The sequence below is a fragment of the Rhinolophus hipposideros genome (genome assembly GCF_964194185.1).
Source record: "Rhinolophus hipposideros genome assembly, chromosome: 3".
Classification (NCBI taxonomy): Eukaryota; Metazoa; Chordata; class Mammalia; order Chiroptera; family Rhinolophidae; genus Rhinolophus; species Rhinolophus hipposideros.
The window spans coordinates 13,572,921-13,595,843 of record NC_138049.1 but is presented as its reverse complement, the minus strand read 5'-3'; the positions used below and the strand labels follow the sequence as shown (position 1 = coordinate 13,595,843).

Genomic DNA, 22,923 nt, shown 5'->3' with positions numbered 1-22,923 from the left:
CAAAGAGGACGAACCCTTTGAGCTCAGCAACTTAAAACAGGGCTTTTTTTCATGCACCAGATACCGATTGAATGGCCATTGTAGTGTAGCACTGGTAGAAATGCAAATCTCGAAATCCAATGAAAGGTTCCAGCTTATACACAAATGGAAAGGTTGTGATAATGCCCATTAGAACCCTAGAAGCGTTCAACTCAGCATTACAAGAGATGCCTCAAAGCAGTCTAATGGGACAAAGGGCTATTGCAGAAGATGATGTATGAGTTGAGAAGAGGGAGCAGGTACAGTGCTCAGGAGTAAACGTGAAGATGTTATGGAGGTGATGGTGTTTAAATTGATCTCTGTCCAGAGCACCAAGCAGAGAGTTGTAACTATCCCGTGATTTGTTAGTGGTCGCTACTCACTTCTGTATGCTCAGTATTGTGGAGCATTATCTAGTATCTTAGAAGAGAGTGGTTTTCTTTATTATTCACGACATTTTAAAAACATATTCCATGTGTATATCTGTGACGCCATCAGTAGCAATAAGTCTGTTATTTATCCAGAGGTTAATACTCTGTGTCCAGGATGTGAGTGATACGCTATCTGAATTCATTTGTGAAGTTTAGAATTGATGTTAAAAAAAAAATCTAAAAATGTTTCTATGTAGTAATATATAATGTAGCTATTATGAAGGTAAATGTATTTGATGTTTTACGTGGAAGACACTAGTTGGTCCCGAGCTAAGATATATTTAGGTAAGCTCAGCTCAGACTCCATAATTTTTATGTTTGCAATTTTCTTGATTTTTTTGTTCCTGGTTTTAATTTTATGAGACTTTTATGAAAGTGTGTTTTAAAACATGGCTAGAGACTTATGCTTCCAAGAGTTGACATAAACGTTCCCATAACATGGTCCATTAGTAGAAGATAAACTTAGATACATCCTTTAATTTTTAAAATGTGGCTGTAAACCTAATCTCAGAGAAAAAAGAAAATGGTTTGTGCAGCTTTTATCAATTATATACAGAGTGTTTGAAAGATTTCAATCCCCCTCCCCTGAATTCTCTCTGTATAACCTTTATCTTAATGTTGGTACTACCGATGCAATTGGTGTAAATGTGTGAGATAATAGTGATATGTGATTTTAGATCACAGAAATGGACTTCTTTCACACTGCCACCTCCTCTGGCTGTCTTCCTTGTTGACTTACTGTAAATCCAACGTAGGGGCAGAAGGAACAAGTTGAGTGCTAGTTCACCTTTGGGGCTGAGGTGCCCTGTTCCCTTTTCCTGCTTTTATTCTCATGTTGCCTACTAAACCAAGTAAGGATAGCAGAGTCGCAATCCCTGATTTGGGATCCATTTTTTTTCTAAATATACAAATACTGTTAAGGGCACTGTGTACCATTTACTGCTTATAAAGTGCTTCTTAAGTGGCCACTTTTTCTGAATACAAGACAGGAGAAAGTTTAAGTTTGACTCAGAGGTTTCTTGTAAACATTTCCTTGTGTGTGTGTGTGTGTGTGTGTGTGTGTGTGTATTCACGTATACATGCACACATAGGTACATATATAAATACACATATTTACTCACACGTATATATACAGAGAAAGAAGTATGTACAAACTTTGGAAATATGTACTACAAAATATTAATAGCGACTATCTCTGAGTGATACAGTTATGGCTAAAGTCTATATTTTTGCCTAGGTACATTTTTAATTTTTCCACAATAAGCATCTTTTACTTGTGTAATAAAAACATTATTTTTTTCTGAAAATGTTTTTTTATTTTAATTTATTTTTATCTCATGTACTTTTATAGGATGACGCCTGTATTCCATAACAGAAAAAATATAAATCAATATACCAATGATATATTATTATGAGCAGGAATATTTGTAAAAGCACAAATACAGTAATCGCAAATGCTGTTTCAAATGGTTCATTGAGGCAGTTTTTTTTTAAACATTATTTGAAAATCCGTGTTGTAATGAACTAATTTCCCACTAGTATTTTCTTTACTCTTTGCTCAGCAGAGAAAGACTGTTGTGTCTAGCAAGTCTTCATGGTTTATTTTCAAATCGTCTTTATTCTGTGTTTGCAAGAAGACACATTTGCACTCAGATGCAGTTTTTATTTTTTTATTCATGAGCCCAGGTGAAATTGCATCAGGTGGACAATATGTAGATGAGGCCAGTAAAGTGTTATTCCTTCTGAGTGGCTGAGAAAATATAGCAGAGGAGGGGAAAGGCTGTGTGTTAGTGACATCAGCAGACGTCGAGGTCTTTAGGACAGGTGGCCTGACCAGCAAGGATGGAATGTTTCAGTCAGGCAGCCCAACAGTGATGATTTACCCTAACCGCATCCCAGCAAGGACGAGCAGCCTCGTGGGAGGGGTTTGGGTGTTATCAGTTGTTGACTGCAGTTGCACAGTAATGGACCTGAAACCCTGTTGAAATGAGGAATTGCAATCCCGATGTCAGTAGGTAGCAGCTCCTGACCTCCTTTTCCTATTTCTCAAGTCCCCGCAACATAAAAGTCTCCCTTCTATTCTCAAAGGATGTCCTCTGTCAATCAAAGTCTTAACATTTAGTCTTTCAACGGGACTATTATTAGTAAGAATTTTCTGGCTTTGACTTCAATATGGCTGGATAGCCACTGAAATTCCTAAAGCTTTGAGTTGGAATGTGGTTTTTTTTCCTTTGGTGTCTTAGCCTTTTGGCTAACGCACTGGACTATGCATTAGACCAGCATTTCCCAGGCCTTTCAAGAATAAGGGTCACTTGAAAGGAGATACAATTGGAAGACAGGACAATGGTTGTAGTGGTCTTCCCAGTGCCCTGGTTGAAAAATCCATCCTGACAACAAGCTTTCATGGAGGAGTGGTGCTTCTAGATGGATTGCATCTTCTGTCTGTGTAAAGGCTGCACATTGGAAGAGCGTGCTGCATGCATGGACTGCATTCGTTGGTTGATTAGTTTGGCACAGTACTCAATCCCCACCTTGATTGTCTGCCCTTCACCATAACTGCCTGTGCCAGGGGCACTAAAGGCGATGGGTGACATGAATTCTAGCCATTCATTCTGTCGCTGCTTCTTCATATAGACATTTCACAGTTTGTAAATTCTGGAAATAGTTGGATGATAAGGGTAGGAACGTCATCCTGAAGTAACTGGAAACATTGAAAGCACAGGGTTATCTTTTACTGGAAAGCACTAGTCACTGTCATGGTTCTTTTCGTTTATTTGTTTGTTTTTATAAAAAGTAAATGTATACCTTTAAGAAGACCTTGGGATAGAAAACTTCCCAGAGATGAGAAACTCATGCTTTGCTCATCTGGGGTAAATTGTCTGAAGTCCCAGGGAGTTCTGAGCTCTGCACTGGTGGCTCCTGGCTGCCCCAGGTCGGGGCCAGTGGTGCAGGGCATGTTTTTAGCGCTCTCGTGCCCCTAGAAGAGCTGTTTCTTCCTGCCTGGGAGCAGAAACAAAGTATTTTGTTGCATTTACTCTTAGAAATATCAAAAGGGTGTCTTAGTGATTTCCTTGTCAGAGATATTGAATTTTCTCACTTGACGTAATGGTGGAGCTCCTTTATCTAAATTAATTTTAGTTTGTGCGGCCATTCAGTTTTCTTTTTTTTTTTCTTCTTAATTTATTTTTTTTTGAATTGGGGAGTATTGGGGAATAGTGTGTTTTTCCAGGATGCTTCAGGTCCGGGTCATGTCGTTGTTTCCAGTCTAGTTGTGGAGGGTGCAGCTCACTGGCCCGTGTGGAAATTAAACCGGTGACGTTGGTGCTATGAGCACTAGTGCTCTAACCAAATGAGCCTACTGGCTGCCTGCCCCCCCTTGTAGTTTCCTTTTAAAAAGCCCTTTATTTCACCTCTTTGAGAGGGGAGCTCTTTTAAAATGCTACTATTGCTGCTACTACCATTGGGCTAGTCCCTTTGCTCTTGTGTAGTTTCATGCATGTAATGAAATATGTTGGAGTCAAGAAACTGTTGAAGTAGACAAGGTGAGAGGTAAAGAAAGTTGGCTGGAACTGGGGACCAGTAAAGGGTCACAGATGTGCAGCTGATGTGGGGCCTGCCCTCACCACGTGGAAAGACTGCTTTGCTGAAGGAGAAGCAACAGCAGCTGATTCGGAAATCAAACTGGCAGCGATTCACAACAAATTGGATTTTGAGGGAGAAAAAGGGGATGTTTCCGAGATCCTCAGTCAGGATGACTGAAAAAACAGCGAGGCTGATGCTTGAAAAATTGTTTTTATATGATGTGTTTGGTCCTCTGAGCAATAGGACTGGGGATTGAATTTGAGATGTGTTCTGGCCACCTTGCCTCTGATTCCATTCCTGTCTGTTTTCACTACTTTATCTGTGAATTAATATATTCCTTTCGGTTGCCTCATATTTTTTCCCTGAGGAGTTTGGCTTTGAATTTTAAATAGAAACAAGACCACAGTCACACTTCATCTGGTGCTGTCCTATTTAGGACTATTTTGCTTAAAACTATAATTGGATTAGAGATTGCTGCGACTTATAGTTCATGGTACGAAGTCATTTAAATACTTAATAGTATATTTGGAATGAAAGGACTGGAAATTAAAGACGGAATCATTTACCAAGAAATGACAGGTCAGATTGATTGATTCACAAGTCTTGGTGGAGCTTTGTTCCTTTTTTCAAAATTGTTTCAGTTATCAATTAAGTGGGGTGAACGATTATAAAAAGGTATATGAGCCAGGTTATAGTAGCATTCATCTAAGAAAATCTTTACAGGAGTAGGCATGATGGGACTGTCTGCTTTGTATCTGCCAATATGGCAGTAGATGCAGAAGTCAGAAAAAACAGCGTACATGTTCATTAACATTTCCTTTTTCCTTTCTTTCACCTATGTTTTTCAACTTTCGTGACTTATGATATAGACAATAGAACAACTATCCTTTATCCGCAGTGTATTTTTGCATCTTTAATCTGGATTGTATTTTGTCACAATTTATAAAATGTAGCTACCGTGTTTCCCCCAAAATAAGACCTAGCTGGGCAATCAGTTCTAATGAGTCTTTTGAAGGAAAAATTAATATAAGACCTGGTCTTCTATTACTATTTTATTATGTAAGATCCGGTCTTATAGTAAAATATGACCGGGTCTTATGTTAATTTTTGCTCCAAAAAACACATTAGAGCTGATTGTCCAGCTACATCTTATTTTCAGGGAAGCATGGTAATAAAAATGATTATTACGTGAGAACTTGCTTTACAAATTACGAATTGCTACAGAAATATTATTTATCATGATTATACTTATCAACTGTGCAGCCTTACAAAAATCAGTTCATGTATTAGTTAGGAATTCTCATTTTGAGTGACTAAAATCAATTCAAACTAATTTTGGGGTGGGGGAGGGGAACGAATTTTGGTGGAAGGACTCTTGAATGTCTTGGCTAACTACTAGCATGGCAGGGCTGCAACCAGACCTCAGTGATGACGGGCCCAGTGACTCAGAGCCTGTCAGGACCCTCGCCTTTCCTCTATTCCTCTCTGTGTGCCAGCTTCATACTTTCTGTAAACCTGCATTTTCCCTAAGGTGGGAAGAATGGCTGGCAATAGTTGCCAAGCCTCATATCCTGTACACTTCCAGTTAGCAAATATTAAGGAAGGACTCTGATTGGCTCATCTTTGGTCAAAGACATGCCCCTGAACCACATTGCAAAGGTGTCCACTTTGCAAATGTGACCTTGTGTAGGGGGCTATTCCAGAGAAGAAAAAGTATTGTGAGCCAAACACCCCTTTGCTGTTTACTGTACCTGATTTCTGCAATCTTCCATTTCCCCCATTATAAATGGCACAGTGATTCTTACCTTGCTAGAGGAATGTTGTGATTAGAGATCATGCTTAACCTACCGTGGGTGCTCTGTAAAGAGTCATTCGCAGAATTACCACCAATTGGCTCTATCAAGTTTCCTCTAGGATAGCTTTCTGCTCTGAAGCTAAGTAGAGCAAATACCTTAACATTTCATCATTTTGCTTTTAAATCGATCTTTACCCCATACTTCTTAAATGTAGATTTATCTTTTTTTCATAACCAACCCCTGAAATTAGTTAACATTCCTGCTACAAAACCAAAAGAAGAGGGTCAGAGTTTTGTACACTTCTCTGTGGATGTCCACTGCTTACGTATGCTTCTTCACCTTAAGAATGTCCAGCTTTGAAAGCAGAGACAGTATATTCTTGGGTGTCTTAAAATGTCAAGTATAGAGCTTCTTACATATAGCAGAGACTCAAAATTCCTTGAGAATGAATTTTCTTCATTTTCTTTTTATTGCTACATCTCTTCTTTCTGTAAAAATTTTAACTAGTCTTTCCTTAAAATACAGTTGAAAAAAAACACACCAAATGTAGTATTTTACTTGCATAGTTTAGAATTAGAGGCAAACATTTTTAAATTAAAACTTGGATGTATAAATTATTGGAGTAGACTTTATTTTAGGGTTGGGTGAGTCTGAATAGTTCATTTTTAATCCTGCTGTGTCTTTGACAGTGACACCAAAGAATATAATCTCTTTCTTTGCGAGGATTCCCAACGAGTGGACTCTGCTTCCACACTCGCCTAGCATTCTGTAGTAAATTAGAAAAACAAAATCAAAACAAACAACTTTATAATAGCCTTTATAATTGCCACTTCAAAATGGGAATTTGGAATGGCACAAAATTATTAATCAGTCGAAGGAGAGTAGATTTCTCTTTTTTTTTTTGAGAGTAGATTTCAAAAAGGTAATTACATCAAATGTAACACTTGAAATTTATTCTGTGAAATAAAATATAGTCCCTTTTTCCTGTTCTCATTTGCAAGCACTTAGGATAAATCAGGTCGCTTGAATCAGGAATCAGGGACAGATTGGCGTAATAGCTTTGGGCTTGCTTCTGACTGTAGATGACATTTGTCTTTTATCTTGGGTAGGACAGGCAGCCACATTCACGGTAAGGCCCAGAAGTGAATTATTAGTCTAGTTTAGCTCTTGTCGTAAAGGCATGTTATGACTTTCCCACATTCCTGGACAGTTAGGCTGTAATTCTTGGTTGTTTAAAAAGGTGTTTGAATGTATTTTGTTAAGAGGCTCGAATAAATGGCTATTTTTCTTATAATTTTGCTTGCTTTTTCAACCATTCAAATAGTTTCCAGGTCTGACAGTTAGTCTTATGCTGACTAGAGTGAATTTTTTGGATAGGGTGAAATGTTTTGGATGATTTACAGTTGACTGCATAAATACAGCCTAGCAAGTTACATGAATTGAAAAGAATTACTTACGGGTGAAAAAGGATTGCTTAATTACTAAGAAAATGATAGATTATCATAGGTTGGTTTGCGAGTATTGTCGTTTAGGTGCTGCCCCTGCATATTTGAGCTCTGTCGGCCTCAGATTTAGTATCTGATAATAGTGATGGTTAACATTTCATGAATCCTTGCCCTGTACCAGGCTCTGGGTTACAGGTTTTATATGCATCTTCTCATTTAATCTTCCCCCAAATGCTAGGAAGTCAGTACTACAATTACTGTTGTACAGATGAGGAAACTGAGATGTATGAGAAACAAAACCAGTATGGAACCCAGCTAGTTGGACTATGGAACCCATTGCATTCTATTGCCCTCCCCAAGGGGAGGGATGCTTCTAAAAGGGGCACTTGAAGTGAGGACTGCCACCTGATGATAGCTGGCTTCTTGCCCCACTAGGCAAAGAAAGAGGGACACAGAGTTGGCTGGAGTTCGTCCTGCTCGCCAAGGGGAAATGGGGCTGTTCCCATGCATTGGACAGAACCTGGACACCCCGTGTGCCTCCTTATATCCTACCAGGCTTAGGATAAAGGGTAATGATGAGCCCTCAAGTATGAAGTATTGAGTTAATGGAAAGTAAGCGGTGCCCGGCCGTCTGGCCAGGAGGAGAGTCACAGATACACAGGATGGTTGTGCGACAGGAGCAGAAACTGACTGGAGCCTTTGCCTATCGTATGGGGTTCTGCTGCTTGTTCTTTGCTATAGTAGCTGAAGATTGAAAAGCATAGCTTGCATGTAGCCTTTTCCTGTTCTTTATTTTAAAAATATGGTAGTTTTCTCTTGTTTAACAAGGTCCTTGTGGTTAAGTTTATTGCCTAGTCTGTGGATTGCGGAGTAGAGAGAAACATCCACTGGATGGGCTGGTAGCAGAACCAGAAAAGACATAAAGATCATTGGTTAGAGATTTTGAAAATGTATTATTTAAAAAAAAAAGTGAATACACATGGTTAAATGTTAAACAGTACAAGATGGTACATGATGAAAAGAGTTAAGGACTTTTCATCCCATGCCAAAACTCATACTTCTTTCAAGAGATAAATATTAACAATTTCTTCCAAAAAGTACACACCCGTATAATATATTCTCATATACTTGCCCTTACCTATGTATGTATATTTTGGTAACATAAGTGGTATTATACTCTACTCATTATTCTGTGCCTAGTTTTTCTTACTGAATAATGTATACTAGAGATTTTTCCATATCAGTGCCTATAGGTCCCTTTTTTCAATGGCTCTATATTAGTTCATAGTAATACCTTCTATTGGCACAAAGTTTTATAGTTGGCCAAGCATTTATGTATATTGTCTCTCTGGGGCCTCGTAGTAGCCACTAGGGAGGTATCAGAAGACCCAGAGCGGTTGCCTTGTTCACCCAGGATCGCATGGAGCCTGGGACTCCAACATGAGTCCAGTATACCTAGCACTGTGACATTCCCTGGATATGCCTGTATTCCTTCCACTTAGTGCAGTGACCACAGATGGAGGTAACTGCTCTGGAAGCAGTAAAAAAAAATGCCAATCAGGCACCCCAAGAAGCCAGACAAAGGAAATGTGGACCTTAGAAAAGTGAGAAAAGAGATTAATCAAATTTAGAACTAGAATGGATCAGCAGGTTCTTCCATTTCTTTCTACAGATAAGGACCTGGGGCCAAGACATCAAGCATGTTCAGGGTACTCAGTTAGGTCATTTTCCTTCCTAAGGCTAGTTCTGGAAAGGGGAAGAAAAGGAGGCTCTAGATTTTTCCAGACTCTCTTGTTCTCATCAGCTAGAATGGGGTGTGGACAAGCACATAGACCGAGAAGCCCAAACACCCTTGAGAAATGAGCGGATTCCTTCCCAGCACTGTGAGGTGGTCGGTCTGAGACAATGTCCCCGAGGGCAGTCTGACCACATAGACTTGCGCTGTCTGGAAGCCCAGGCCGTGTGGATTTTAATGCCACTTCTGCCTTCCATGACTTCATTTCCTGAGGACTAATATTCACACAGCTTTCCTCCAGGCTGCGGGATACTGCAGCCCGTGTCGAAGAAACTGTCCCCAATCATGAGGACTATAGAACACAGGAGACTATCTATGCTACTTTGGGTTAAATTTGCTGTGCAAATAAGTACACATAAATACAAAACAATTCTCCTCAGGCATAGGTTTTATTTTGTTTTATCCAACAACCATCCTGTAAAGGTTCACTGGCAATACGGTGAATGAAACCCAGCATCCATTTATTTTGACTTGTTATTCAAGCAGAAAAAGTAGACTGGTAGTTATTTTTCAGTCTGAGAGACTATCTATTGGTTTATTCCCTCATTTTTGAAGTGCACTTAAAATAAAATAAAAAACTGACTGAAAACTCGTGTATTAAAATGTGCTAGAGGAGGCCTCTGAATCAGAAGTGCCCGCTTCTTCTTTTCTGACTTTTATCAGGATGATTGGGAGGAATTCACCTAGGGTGTTACTACAGAGGGCTCTGGGTGATGGGTGAAACCCCTTACTCAGTGGTTAGATGGTCAGAAGTGTACAGGGGAACATTCAGGTGTGGCAGCTTGAGGGAAATTCGTATTCCACATGACAGATCTTAGTAAACACGATCTTTCCCCCTCTCTCCTAAAGCACCACTACGACCCAATATGCGGGAGAGGGGCACAGTGTACTTAGTAGCAGTTGTAGGAATCTAAGCCGAGAAGCACAGCTCTGCTTGGGGGGGGTCTCTGAGTTTTACCCTCTTGCTCTGATCGTCAGACCATTTCCCTCTTACTTGTTTCTTAAACTTTGGACAAGGACACTATGAATCTGTTTCTACTGCTTTTGGACACCAGTGTTTGGACTTTAAAATCAGTCCAAGCAGGAAGAAGGTTTGGAGAACTCTCTGGAAACAATTAAATGGAGCAGAGGAGAAGGGTCTAGAGGTGAACTGAATGCTGCCTGGCATTGAACTAAACACATCAGTTGTCACACTGCTCTCCTTTGTTTGATGCTTACCACTGTTGTTCCAGAAGGAGCAATTTCAGAAAGTCCTTCTCTGGGCTGTGGAATAGCACTTGCTTACTTGTTGAGCCCTAAGAGGCATTCTTGAAAGCAGTTTATTGTTTCCTGTATTACGAGATGGTGGTCACTGATTGCATTATGTTTTCCTTTATTGCAGCTGTTGGTTTGATCCTGTGCCAGGTGCTTAAAACAAGTGTGGTTTTGCAGCTGATAAGCGAGGCTGGACAAGGAAAGGGATCATGTCCTTACCCTGGCCAAGCCTTTTAGCAGACTGGGGTCTGATGGGGGCAAATGGATAGAGGATTTCCTCTTTACTTCATTTTTATTTAGAAAAAGAAACTTTCCAGGCCAGTGATCCTTCCTAGAATTCCTTTCTTATTATTTTTCCTTTAAAAATATACTTCGATGCAAATAATAGTTTTGTTTCACTTAAAAATAAAGGTCAAATGCCATGTGAAGGTGGTTGTCATCACTGATAAGATATACTAGAATTGACTAGCTGTGAAAATATAATTTGGGATGCATTATTAAGTCATGTTGTTTTTATTTGTACGCTGTTATATACAGATGTGATTGTGAAATAGTTGAAGCCATGGCACACTGGACGTCCTCACTAGATTTTCAGGAATGTCCTCACTGAGACAGCCAAATTCTGTTTCATTTTGTTTGGCTCATTGTGTTGGCTGAGAGTCAGAGAATCTTCACTTTCATATCTGAGTCAAAATTTATTTCCAAACATAATACTACAGTTGTTCTTTCACAGAATGCAAATTTCTTTCTTTCTTCAATACCTTGCTTTCTACTTTCTCTTTCTCTGTTTTATGCTAGAATGTGCTGAAAGGTTTTGATGAGGTTAGGTCATGATCTACTGATGAGTATATTTGAGGTGGTTCATCTCTCAAATCTTTATGGGAGTGTGGATTCTGGAAATAATTTTATTGCTGCTTCTGAAATGCCATCCCAGTGATAAGATATAGTAATTCCATTAAGGAATTATATTTTTATTATCATATAACAATATTTGGGCATTCTGGTTCAGTGGTTATGGAGTTCTTTCCATTTCACCAAGCCTACTGTGGTGTTCCTGGAGGGACAAGGACTGCAGAATGAGAGAGACGTGGATTTTCATCATGGCTCTGCCATCTACTAGCCAACGAGCATTGAGCAAGTTAATTAATCTCTTGGCGTTTCAGTGTCTCCTTCTACAACCTGGGAATTACAAGTAACCTAACTCGTTAATTATGATGCTTAGATGAGATAAAGGGCTAATGTCACCTAGCCTGGTCCTGGTCCCTGGGAAACACCTGGCCAATACTGCTAGCCAGCCCTGGAGCCCAGTCACACAGAAGGAAATCTGCACAAGCCAACTGAAGACGAACAACTTTGATTCCTTCTCCTGCCCGGCTTCGTGTAGGTGCTTCCTATACTACTCACTTTATTTTTTAAAAATTGTGGTAAAATAAACATAGCATAAATTTGTCATTTTTAGGCATTTTAAGTTCAATGACATTAAGTACATTCACATGGTTGTGCAACCATCACCATCATCCATCTCCAGAACTTTTTTTTTTATCATCCCAAATGGAAACTGTACTCATTGAACAACAGCTCCCCATTTCCCCTTCCCTGTAATTCCTGGTAACTCCTATTGTGCTTCCTGTCTCTATGAATTTGACTACTCTTTCATGTAATCAGACCATATTTGACCTTTTGTGACTGGCTTATTTCACTTAGGATAATGTCTTCAAAGTTCATTCATGTTTTAGTATGTGTCAGAATTTTATTCCTTTTTAAGGCGAAATAAAATTCCATTCTATACATGTACCACATTTTATCATTTACCTGTCAATGGACATTTGGGTTGTTGCCCCTTGTTGATTATTGTGAATAATGCTGCTGTGAACATGAGTGTACAAATATCGTTTGAGTCTCTGCTTTTAATTCTTTTGGGCATATACCCAGAAGTGGAATTTCTGCATCTATGACCTCCAACTTGAAGCTTCAGAATAGCCTGTTGGGTACTTGCTTGTTGCTGTGCTACTGAAATCCCAAATACAATCTGTTTAAAATTGTTCCACACTTCTTCTTGTCACCTCCTTCCCAAATCATCCTTTTTCTGGTTAATAATAACGATTTTAAGACACCCTGACACAAAACCACCAGAATCTTTGACTTCCTCCTTCTCTTCCTTCTCTAGCCTTAAGAATTTGGCAAAGGTTTTTCAAGCGTCTTCACATCTTTTCTCTGCCTCACCGATTTTACCACTCACAGTGCATGTTTTGGTATGATTTTTTTCCCTTAACTTAACTTTGAATATTTTTAATCCTTCATTTTTTAAAATGAAAATCATACACTCCCATTTTCATTAAAAAATCTTTTGAATTCTCATTTCGACAACAATTTCCCTACCAGTCTTCCTTTTCTTTTTGCTAGTTGTGCCCCAGCAACATTCTTGTTTGGACCAGATCTTAGTCTTATCCCGCAACTCCCACTCTTGGATCATGGTAAATGGCTGTGTGTGGCGTGACCGAGATAGAGCACCACCAATAAGCCACAGGTTGGAGTAGATGGAGATAATGCAGGAAGCCAATAGTTTTCTCAGTGTGCAAGAGAGAACAAGGCTTTTGTTTTTCTGTATAGTCATGTCCAAGAGAATTGGACTGTTTATTTCCTCCCTGTGATCAAAGTCAAAATTTATTGCCCCAAATATTTAATATTGCTGTGGCCTTGCAGATATGTTAAATAGAGGACAATAATGTTGACTCTATTAATTCCTTACTTTTTATTTTCTTCTTTTTAAATTTATTAGATGTATTGGGGTGACATTGGTTAGTAAAATTGTATAGGTTTCAAGTGTACATTTCTATAATACATCATCTGTAAATTGCATTGTGTGTTCACCACCCAGTCAGTTCTCCTTCCATCACCAAAGATGTGATCTCCTTTTTTCTCTTCTACCACGCTCCTCTCCCTTTACCCTTTGGTAACCACTAAACTGTTGTCTGTGTCTATGAGTTTTTGTTTGTTTGTCTTGTTCCTTTGTTGCTTTCAGTTTTATATCCCACGTGTGAGTGAAGTCATACGGGTCTCGACTTTTTCTGTCTGACTTATTTCGCTTATCGTGATAATCTCACAATCCAACCCTGCTGTCGCAAATGGCACTATTTCATCTTTTCTTATGGCCGAGTAGTATTCCCTTGTATGTATGTACACATCTTCTTTATCCAATCACCTATTGAAGGACACTTTGGTTGTTTCCATGTCTTGGCCACCGTGAATAATTCCTCACTTTTTTATTTTTTGTGCATGAGCTTCTTATAGTAGAACACTCAGTGGTCAACCAGTTGCAGACAATACTACCATTCCAGTCCTTGAGTGAAGATCTTGCCCTGTGGGCAAATTGGGCATTCCATGTATAAAGGTTGTTAGAATGGATAAGCGTTCGGCCTCTGGAATGAGGGAGACCTTACTTCAAAACCCATCTCTGCTACTTGCTTGCTGTGTGGCTGTAAGCATGCTTTATAACTTATATCATAGTCTTGCATTTGTAAAGCAGAGATTAATATAATTTATTCCTCATAAAGTTGCTGGGGGATTAAGTGAAATAATCCATAAATAACACAGTGCCTGGCACATCATGTTCAGTACCCAAAGCGTCAGTTTTCTTAGTAAAGAGAACATTGGTCAGACACTCTCATGCAGTTGCCACCCAGACAGGAACTGAACGTACGTGTGAAATGAGGAAGCTGAGGAGAAATGTCCACTGGTTTTCCCACAGGAGTCGGGGTTGTTACTAATTTAGAGAACAGTGCTTTGAAAATTCACAAGCAGATTCTTATTATATTCCCAATGCTTAGGCTCAAAACTATTTTTGACATGTTTTCTGCACTTTAACACCTAATGAAAAATACCAGCATTTGCTGATAGAACTAAAAAAGTCATAGGTTTCCTTTTTGCCAAATACGCATGTGTAGGGTCCTGTAATTTTATATCAAATTCAAAGCTATATTTCATACTATATATATACATGTTGATACTTAGAAGTAGAAAGAAATAGTGACGTCTTATTGGGTACCTTAAACTATTTGTGTACAGCTCCTGGATACTTCACGTTCTAATAAATGCTGGTTAATTTTATGCAAATATCCGATGAGAGCCTTTAATAAAGAGACTGTAAAGGTAGCCAAGCTTTATAAATGTTAGCAAAATTTATGGATAAATCAGGCATAAAAGAATGGAACTTTGAAAGTAAAATATTTTGTTGGAACTCTTGAACGAAGCTTTTAGATGCGATTAACTAAAATTGGCTTTTATTTGATTTGTGGGTGCTTAAACTTCGGAGAGTTAATTTATATTTAATTTGAGAATTCATTTTCATTTCCATGCCTTAAAAATATGAACAGTTAGCTAAATGCTTATATGTGTTTATAAGAAATGTTAAGTGTTTATTTCTTAATGGTGCAAAACCTTTTACTACTTTTCATACTTGGCTTTTTGCCTAACCTCATGAAAGTCTCCTTGATTTTAATGCATAATTTCCCTCAGAGTACTGTGTCTCTATTGATTTCATTTATAAAAAGAAATCACAGAATAAGAGTTGATGTCACATATATTGAAATTGTTTTGCCCATGGAGTAAATCTGTATGTGCTTCCGTGTGTTGCAAGCTCATGGAGCACTTTAAAACCTGTCAATTAGAAATAGAAATAGTTGGAAAGCACAGTTCAAGTACAACTTCTGATTTTATAAACTTAGAAAGTAGTTAAAAAAAAGAAAAAAGAAAAAATATAACACTACATACCTATATCATAGAACTGCATTACTGAGGCAAATTAGTAATTTGATGTTCAGTTTTGATTTTTGATGTTCAGTTTTATGTAATATGAATGCAGCAAATATTTTTATCTTCAACTATATAAGCCACAGGTAGCACACTTTGTACTTTAGCTTCAGTTACTGAACAGTCCATATAGTCTCTGTGTAGGAAATTCATTTATAAGAAATGTAATTGTCTATGGGAAATAATAAAATAGACCCATTATATTCTCAGCAAAACCTCTGTTTTGCAGAAAGTGGTGAACAGGGAGTTGAATCAAGGAAGTTATTAATCACCTTATAGGGTTGAACTACAGAAAAGTTAAAGTTCAAAAAAGTTAAAATATGGTGAAAATAAATCATTATTAGTGAAATGAGCCATATTAAAATGCACACGTAACCACAATGTTAGAGGGGGAAAAAAGCACATTTTAATTCAGGTAAGCATCTCTATAAAGAACAAACTTTGGAATAATTAGAATAAGTAGAATATGTGGATTTTTGTCTGGGGACAATCTTAAAATATATTCATATAAGAAACTAGCAAGGCATCAAAATAGACATAGTAATGGAGATAATTCACTGGTAATACCAGACTGTGTTTCTTACTTGTTGCCTCCTTGTATCTGGGAAGAGCTGCTCCTTTTTTTGTGGTCATGTCTGACTCCACCCAGTGCTGAAGAGATGACCCATCTCTCTCTTGGCTGGTTTCCTGCTCCTCTCTCCTCCCTTAGGACCAAGTCTTGCTCTTGTGAACTTGAGTTTTGGGGTCCTGGGGTGTAGCAACCATTGCTTTGTTCAGGGTCATCATCTTCTTAATGAATACTCCCACTGTGGAATTTCAGTCTCCCCCCTCAGACGAGATTGTGGGTGGTGAGGGGCCACACAGAGCTTTAGAGGCTCTGCTTTGTTCAGATAACAAGTACTGTTGAGCTCCGCTGTGTGTCTGAGAATGTTCTGGGCACAGGATACATGGTGATAAATGAGACATCCCTTGTCAAGACTAAAGTAACCTGGGGATTGAGACAAGCTCTTAAAGTCCATCATAGTAAGCACTATGACTGGACAAAAGCTAGGCGTTGTTGGAGGGGCAGAAAGGATTTCCCAGAGGAACTGGTATCTTGACAGACACACCTAAAAGATGAATAGGAGCCAGTTGGGCCAAGAGTTGGCAAAGTGTGTTCCCACAAGAAAGAACGACATGTGCAAAGTCCCAGAGGTGAGAAGGAGCATGGCATGTTTGAACAGGAGGACATGGCTAGAATTGGCATCGGACTAGAGAATGGTCTAGAGAGATGAGGCTAGGAAAAGAGGTAAGGGCTGATCAGGAAAAGCTTGGTAAAATGTCTTAAGGCATTTAGATATTATCCTTAGAGCTTTGAGGACCATCAGAATATTAAAGGAAGATTGTGGCATGATGGTGTATGATTTTAGAAAACTCACTCTGTCAAAATGGTGGGGAATGATTGGCAGGAGAAGGGTGGAGGCAGGGGTTGTCTTAGTGGACGATCGTAATAGTCTGGGAGGGAGACGGTATGGGCTATGGTAGTGACAGTGGACTCAGGGCAAAATTGATTTTGCTTTGAAAAAGAATTTTAAAATAATTGATTTGATCAGTGTATGTATGTGTGTGTGAGGTTCGAATGAGGAAAAGTGTAGAGTAAAATCACACCCCTGTCTTGGGCTTCATGGTGTGGTAGTGAATAGAAACAGGTTGGTGAGGAAAGAAGATGGACAGTTACATTTGGGACACATCCATCTTGAAGAGTCGGTGAGATAATCAAGTCTAGATGGACCGTGGCCAAGTGGGTATACAGGTCTGAAGCTCAATAAAGAGATGAGATTTGGTCTGAGGTGGCTGCCAGAATGTACTGAGGGAAAAGTGTGACAAAAGGAAGGGTAAACAATATTAAATTCCTTTCAGCTCCTGCTTGTGTTGCTATATTTTTCAGCTTGATTGAGGTGTAATTGACGAATAAATTGTAAGATACTTAAAGTGTATGTGATGATTTAATATGTGTATATATTGTGAAAGGATCCCCCATTGAGTTAGTTAACACATCTGTCACCTCAGATATTTCCCCCTTTTTTGTGCATGTGAGAACATTTAAGTTCTCTCTTAGCAAATTTCAGTTATACAATTATAGTTACCATTATATACATTAGATCCTCAGACCTTATTCATCTTATAATTCAAAGTTTGTATCTTTTTACCAACCTTTCCCCATTTCCCCCAACCTCCCCCCACCTCCAGTCCCTGGTAATCACTTTTCTATTCTGTTTGTATGAGGTCCACTTTTTAAAATCTTTGTTTATATTCTACATATAAGTGACACATGCAGTATTTACCTTTCTCTGTATGGATTATTTTACTTGTAATAAATAACAGGATATCTTTCTCTTTTTAAGGCGGAATAATACTCCATTTTCTTTATCTATTTATCCATTGACAGACACTTAAGTTGTTTCCATATCTTGGCTATTGTGAATAATGTTGCAGTGGACATGGGGTGCAGATATTTCTTTGATATCCTGATTTCATTTCCTTCGGACATATACCCAGCAGTGGGATGGCTGGATCTTATGTAGTTCTAATTTTAATTTCCTGAGGAATCTCCATACTGTTTTCCACAGAGGCTTGCATCAGTGTGCATTCCCACCAGCCATGCACAAGCCTTCCCTTTTCTCCACATCTTTACCTGCTTGTTTTAATTTGCTGTTTTCATATTTCTTTTGAATCTCTGAATGTGAGTCACTGCTTATTTTTGTAACTAATAAATACAGACTTTCTCTGATGATAATAATGCAAAACCAGCTGCTAATGAAAGGGGAGAAATAAACAGAAAAGGAAGAACTGTAAGTCAAGAGAAAGAGTCCCAGTGAAGCTTGGGGAAAAGCTGTGCATGAACCCTTTTGTTGCCCCAGCAGGTGTGGATATTAGCCTGCCCATTCCTGCTGACAGACAGAGGTCTTCTCTCCTCACTCTTCACGTTTCCTGCATGTTTCACTCACCTTCTCTCCTCTCCATTCCTATTGGCCTAAAAGCTTTTTATTTTTATTTTTTGGTGCATAAGGAAATAGTGATTATTTCTCCAAAACTTCACCTGAACCTCACATGTAGTCTTCTTCCTTTTCTGCTTCATCCCGGCTTGTGTAAAGGAACTTGGAGCCAATCTGATCACAGGTACACAGAATTCTCCAGTCTCTTCATTAAAAACACTGTGTGGTTCATTAACAGTTGGTGTGAGTTGTCTTTTAAAAAATTAACTCCACTTCAGTACGATTTTCTCATGCATTGTTTTCACAAGACCAAATAATCAAATGTAAAAAGAAGTTTCTTCTTGAAGAAATGTCAACCAATTGTTTTAATCACACACCTTTACCAAATTTCACATAGAAAAAAGAAGTCCGTTGTTTTCCTTCTTGTAATGTAAGTTGAAGACTTACAGATCGTACAAATTGTTATTAATGGTGTTTGGTGAATTTGTTTTAATTTTATATATCAAATATGTACCTATTATGTTTTTCTTGTTTGTTGCCAGTTTATCAGTTTTCAATTTCAGTGTGGTTTAGGCAGGAGAAAACCCAGCTTTGTCACAAAAGTTTTGCATTATAAACATGATTCTGCTGTGAAACCATTTTCATTCTTGTTAAAGGATGAATTCCTCACACAGATACCGAGTCTTTTATGTGTTGAACATGTTAATCCAGGAATTTCACATGGTTCTATAAAGATATGTATCCACAAAGGGATGGTCAATCCAAACAATGCTTAACCAGTTGGCCTCTGACCCAATTAGGTTCTTCCATCTGGTGGCTTGTAAAACAATTAGCTTTTGGGAAAGCAAGTGACTTTGGGTTTGACTGATTATTGAGTATTTTCTTCGGAAGCTTAATATAAGCTCATTTTTTAAGAGTTAAAATAAATCAGAATGTGCTGCAGAAAAACATAGGCAACCAAACTAGAAGCTTCTTTGAGGTATTAGAAGAATACACCTTCTACTTAGAGTTTACAACTGCCCTGGTAAATTTTGTTGCTGGTTCTATAATTTCTTCAATTTGTCCCTATTGATAAGGACAATTCTAAAAATAATAGCAATGACTGGATATTTGAGACAATATGTGGTCTCTTACTAAAGTAACAGGTTTGTGAGTCTGCTGACTAGTTGGCTTGTTCCTGTTTTGCAGTAGAAGAAGGCAGATGTTAATTCATTCTGAAGCCAGTTTACACAGCGGATTTTATAATGTATATCTAAAGATGGAGAACCACCTTTTACGAGACCAGCACTTCTTGTCAAGTCCCCACTCTACCCTGTTCTAATTGGGAATGACCTTTAAGTTGAATAAAGAACTAATAGTTCTGTAGTTGAAACATTTCACTACATGTTGCATCTTGCCCTCAGTAAATGGAGAAACAGACTTAAAGAGAGAATCTGAATTAGAGGGTGGAATATAGGTGTACTCACTTTTTTTTTTTTTTTGAGAATGGGAAACACATTTTAAAATACTACATATTATCTCCTTAATCTAAATTCAGGACATTTTGCTAAGGTGCAAATTTAGACTTATATAAATTGACTTCGTTATTTTAAAAAAATGCCAGCATTTATTAATTTATAAAATTTAATATTCTGCACATTGTAAACCAGAGCTGCATTTGTATTAGAGCTGCATTTGTAAACCAGACTTCTTTTGATGGCTAAAGAAATAGAGGTGATTTCTAAATCTTAGAGCAGAAACTTCATATGTCCCCAGAGCTCAGAGAAGAGGGTTGGGCTGGGAGCTTACATCTGTGAGTCATCTGCATTTCATAACAATAGAAACTATAGGTGTGGAAAAGATTCTCTTGTGGGAGATATGGAGTAGTAAGAAGAGGAGAGGGTCTGACATGGAGCCCTGTGCAGTTCTGGCTTAATGTTGGGTGGAGTGAATCTGCAAATAACATGGGGAGGCCACAGCCTGAGAGGTAGAAGGAACTTAGGGAGACTTTTGTGTTATGGAAGCCAAGGGAAATGAGAGAACCATAGCTCAAGAGGATGGGAGGGATTGTCAGGTGCTTCTGATAGATTCAGTATGATGTGGACTGAAAAGATCTGTTGAATTCAGCAGTAGGAGTCATGGGTGATATCAGGGAAGCTGCTTTTATGGGGCAACTAAGGTGGAAAACAGATTGGGGAGCGTTGAGCTGTGCAGGAGAGTTGCCTAGGAAACAGGAGACCTTGAGTGTAGACATCTATGAGGAGTTGAGCTGAGCAGGAGAGCTTGAGAATGATGTGAGGTTGAGGGAGACCTCTTTTGGGGGACAGATTTCTAAGAGCCAATGAGAAAGAATCATTTGAGCAAGAGAGATTCAATAAACAAGACAGAAAAGAAAGAAAATTCATCACAAAATAACAGTAACAACAACAATAATATTAATATTTACTGAGTGCACACCACATCCAGGTACTGTGTAAGACCTTGACATGCATTTTCCCATTAATTCTTAGAATAATGTTATGTAGTGGATGCCGTTATTTTCTCCAGGTTAAACACAGGGAAAGTGAGACTTGGAGATGTTGACTCTCTTGCTCAGTGTCCTCCTGCTAGTAAGTGATAGACTAACTTACTAACTTTAGGACTGAACTTCGCCTGAGCCCCAGCTCACCACCCCACAACTTGAATTTAGGTATTAGAGCTGCATTTGAATACCTACTTAAAGATTCTTTCAATTGTATTTAAGAAGGCCACTTTGAAACTTCTGGAAGGTCTAACAGTTTTATTCTAACAATAATTTAGCTAGTGGCCTGGGTCAAAAAAAAAATAAAAAGAATTAAAATAAAAGGCTTTATCTAACAGTGTGTGTGTATATAAAACATGCCCTCAAGTGTAAGTTGTATGAACTGAATGTGAGTTGCCCGAAGAACTCCCTCCCAAAGCCATTGGCTGAGGCAGAAATTAAGACTAGAGGCGTTTTTTTTTTTTTTTTTTTTTTTACACTTAGAGAAGGACAGAAAAAAGGATGGCAGGCTGAGCTAACGACATAGTAAGGCCACGTAAGTGATATGAAAACATACTCCAGACAGCTTCCCTGTAGATTCTGACTGGCTATGCTTCCTGAAATAATATTAATTCTGTCCTCCTGCTTTTCATAGGACATAATGACTACATGTGTCCGGCCACCAACCAGTGCACCATTGATAAAAACAGGCGGAAGAGCTGTCAGGCCTGCCGGCTCCGCAAATGCTATGAAGTGGGCATGATGAAAGGTGGTAGGTACCTTCCACACAGGACACCTACAAACAATGGATTTTCATGTCTACCGCCCAGTGCTGGCTATTTCTAGTCCAATAACCATGGGAGTTTTGTGTTTTTCTCTTCTAATTAGTTTTTCTTCTTACTTTTCTTTGCAACAAAAGTGTCTGTAGAATACATTTTATTAACAAAAATAGAAAGTGACTGGAACTAGAAATTCTAACACACCATTTTGCATTTTATGTTTTCAATGTAAATAATTATATTTTAAATCAAAGGTGTGTGGGAGGTGGTGGTGCAAGGAAAGGAAGATTGCTCAGTGAATTACTCTAGAAATATTTTTCAGTTACTGTTTATATTGCTAGAAAAATGGTATCTGAGAATAAACTTTCCCTAAACTGAGATTTGTAAATGTGAAAGCTAAATAGCTAATTTATAATCTTTCAATCATGTAACCTCTCTTAGGGAATTTGAATTTTTGTCAAAAGGCAGCTTTTGCCTTTAGAAGTTGAGTCAACCAGCAACTCCCATAATCTTAGCATATAGCCTGGTGCTGGGAGCCATGAAATGAGTACTGAGTGCTAACACATCACAAAGCACTCAGGACCTGTGCCCCAGTGCTTGGGTCTTTGGCTGTGGGTGTGTGTATGTATGGTTTTCTGTCCCCTCATTTATCTGGTCTTCCAGCATCCTATACGGAAATCCAGTGTCTGGTTCTGGGGGTAGGCCCGTAAATGTGGTTGCCTGATTGATCTCCTGGCATTCTTGGGGGTCTAGTTTTGAAGAACAATGCTTCTAGTCTCAGACAGCCTTAAAAATATGGGGAAAGAACAAATAGGAAATGTGCAATTAGAATAAAGTCATGGGTGCATTTAGTGTTTCAAGATGATACCGAGGGGAGGTATGGATGGATGATGGTGCTGCCTGCTGGTCATAGTGGGGAAAAGCTTTTTGAAGGAGTCAAGGATTGGGGTGAGGTAAGAAAAACAAAATTGCAATGAAAAAGAATAGTGATTGTGCAAGTACAGGGCAGCTAACCTTTAACTCATTAGTACTCATCAGACAGAGTGGGGAGCAGAGGAAAAACCAAGAATTGAGATAGGATGAAGACATCCCTGATTGCTGCAAAGCTCACAAAGATTCTTAGATTCCGTGGTCATACCTAAGCATGCCAAGTTGAGCTTTTTGAATACAGTATTTGGAATAAATTCTCTTGATGAACAGATGAAATATTGAATTTACTATGCTTTGTGTGAACTGTGACTATATGTCTTGAATGTCTGAAAAAGCAGCTTTAATTCAAAGGGTAATTAATTCCAAGAATTTAACAGCCACATTCAGGAAATGACATTTTGAGTCATAAATAGATTAAATATTTAAGGAATTCATCTTTCTTTGTGCTGTTGGAGAATCCGTCAGGCTTAATGATGCTCACAAAAAGCTTCTTAAGGTAACTTGCTAAGAGACAGGAATATAACAGCTATACGTAAAAAGTTTAATTTGAAACACTGGAGTCCAAGTTTAATATTCTTCTTCAGTTATTGAAGGTAGATTAAACCCATCTCTTACCTTCTCTCTGAAAGC

The 22,923-nt window shown here is 38.5% G+C and overlaps 1 protein-coding gene across 1 annotated transcript in view; it reads left to right on the top strand.

The window, feature by feature from the left end:
• Nucleotides 1–22,923, top strand: part of ESR1 (estrogen receptor 1) — a 362,043-nt gene that overhangs the window by 149,476 nt on the left and 189,644 nt on the right. Inside the window, exon 4 of the mRNA XM_081044705.1 lies at nt 21,240–21,356. Within this exon, the coding sequence (XP_080900831.1) occupies nt 21,240–21,356 (117 nt within the window). The remainder of the gene's footprint in view (nt 1–21,239; nt 21,357–22,923) is intronic.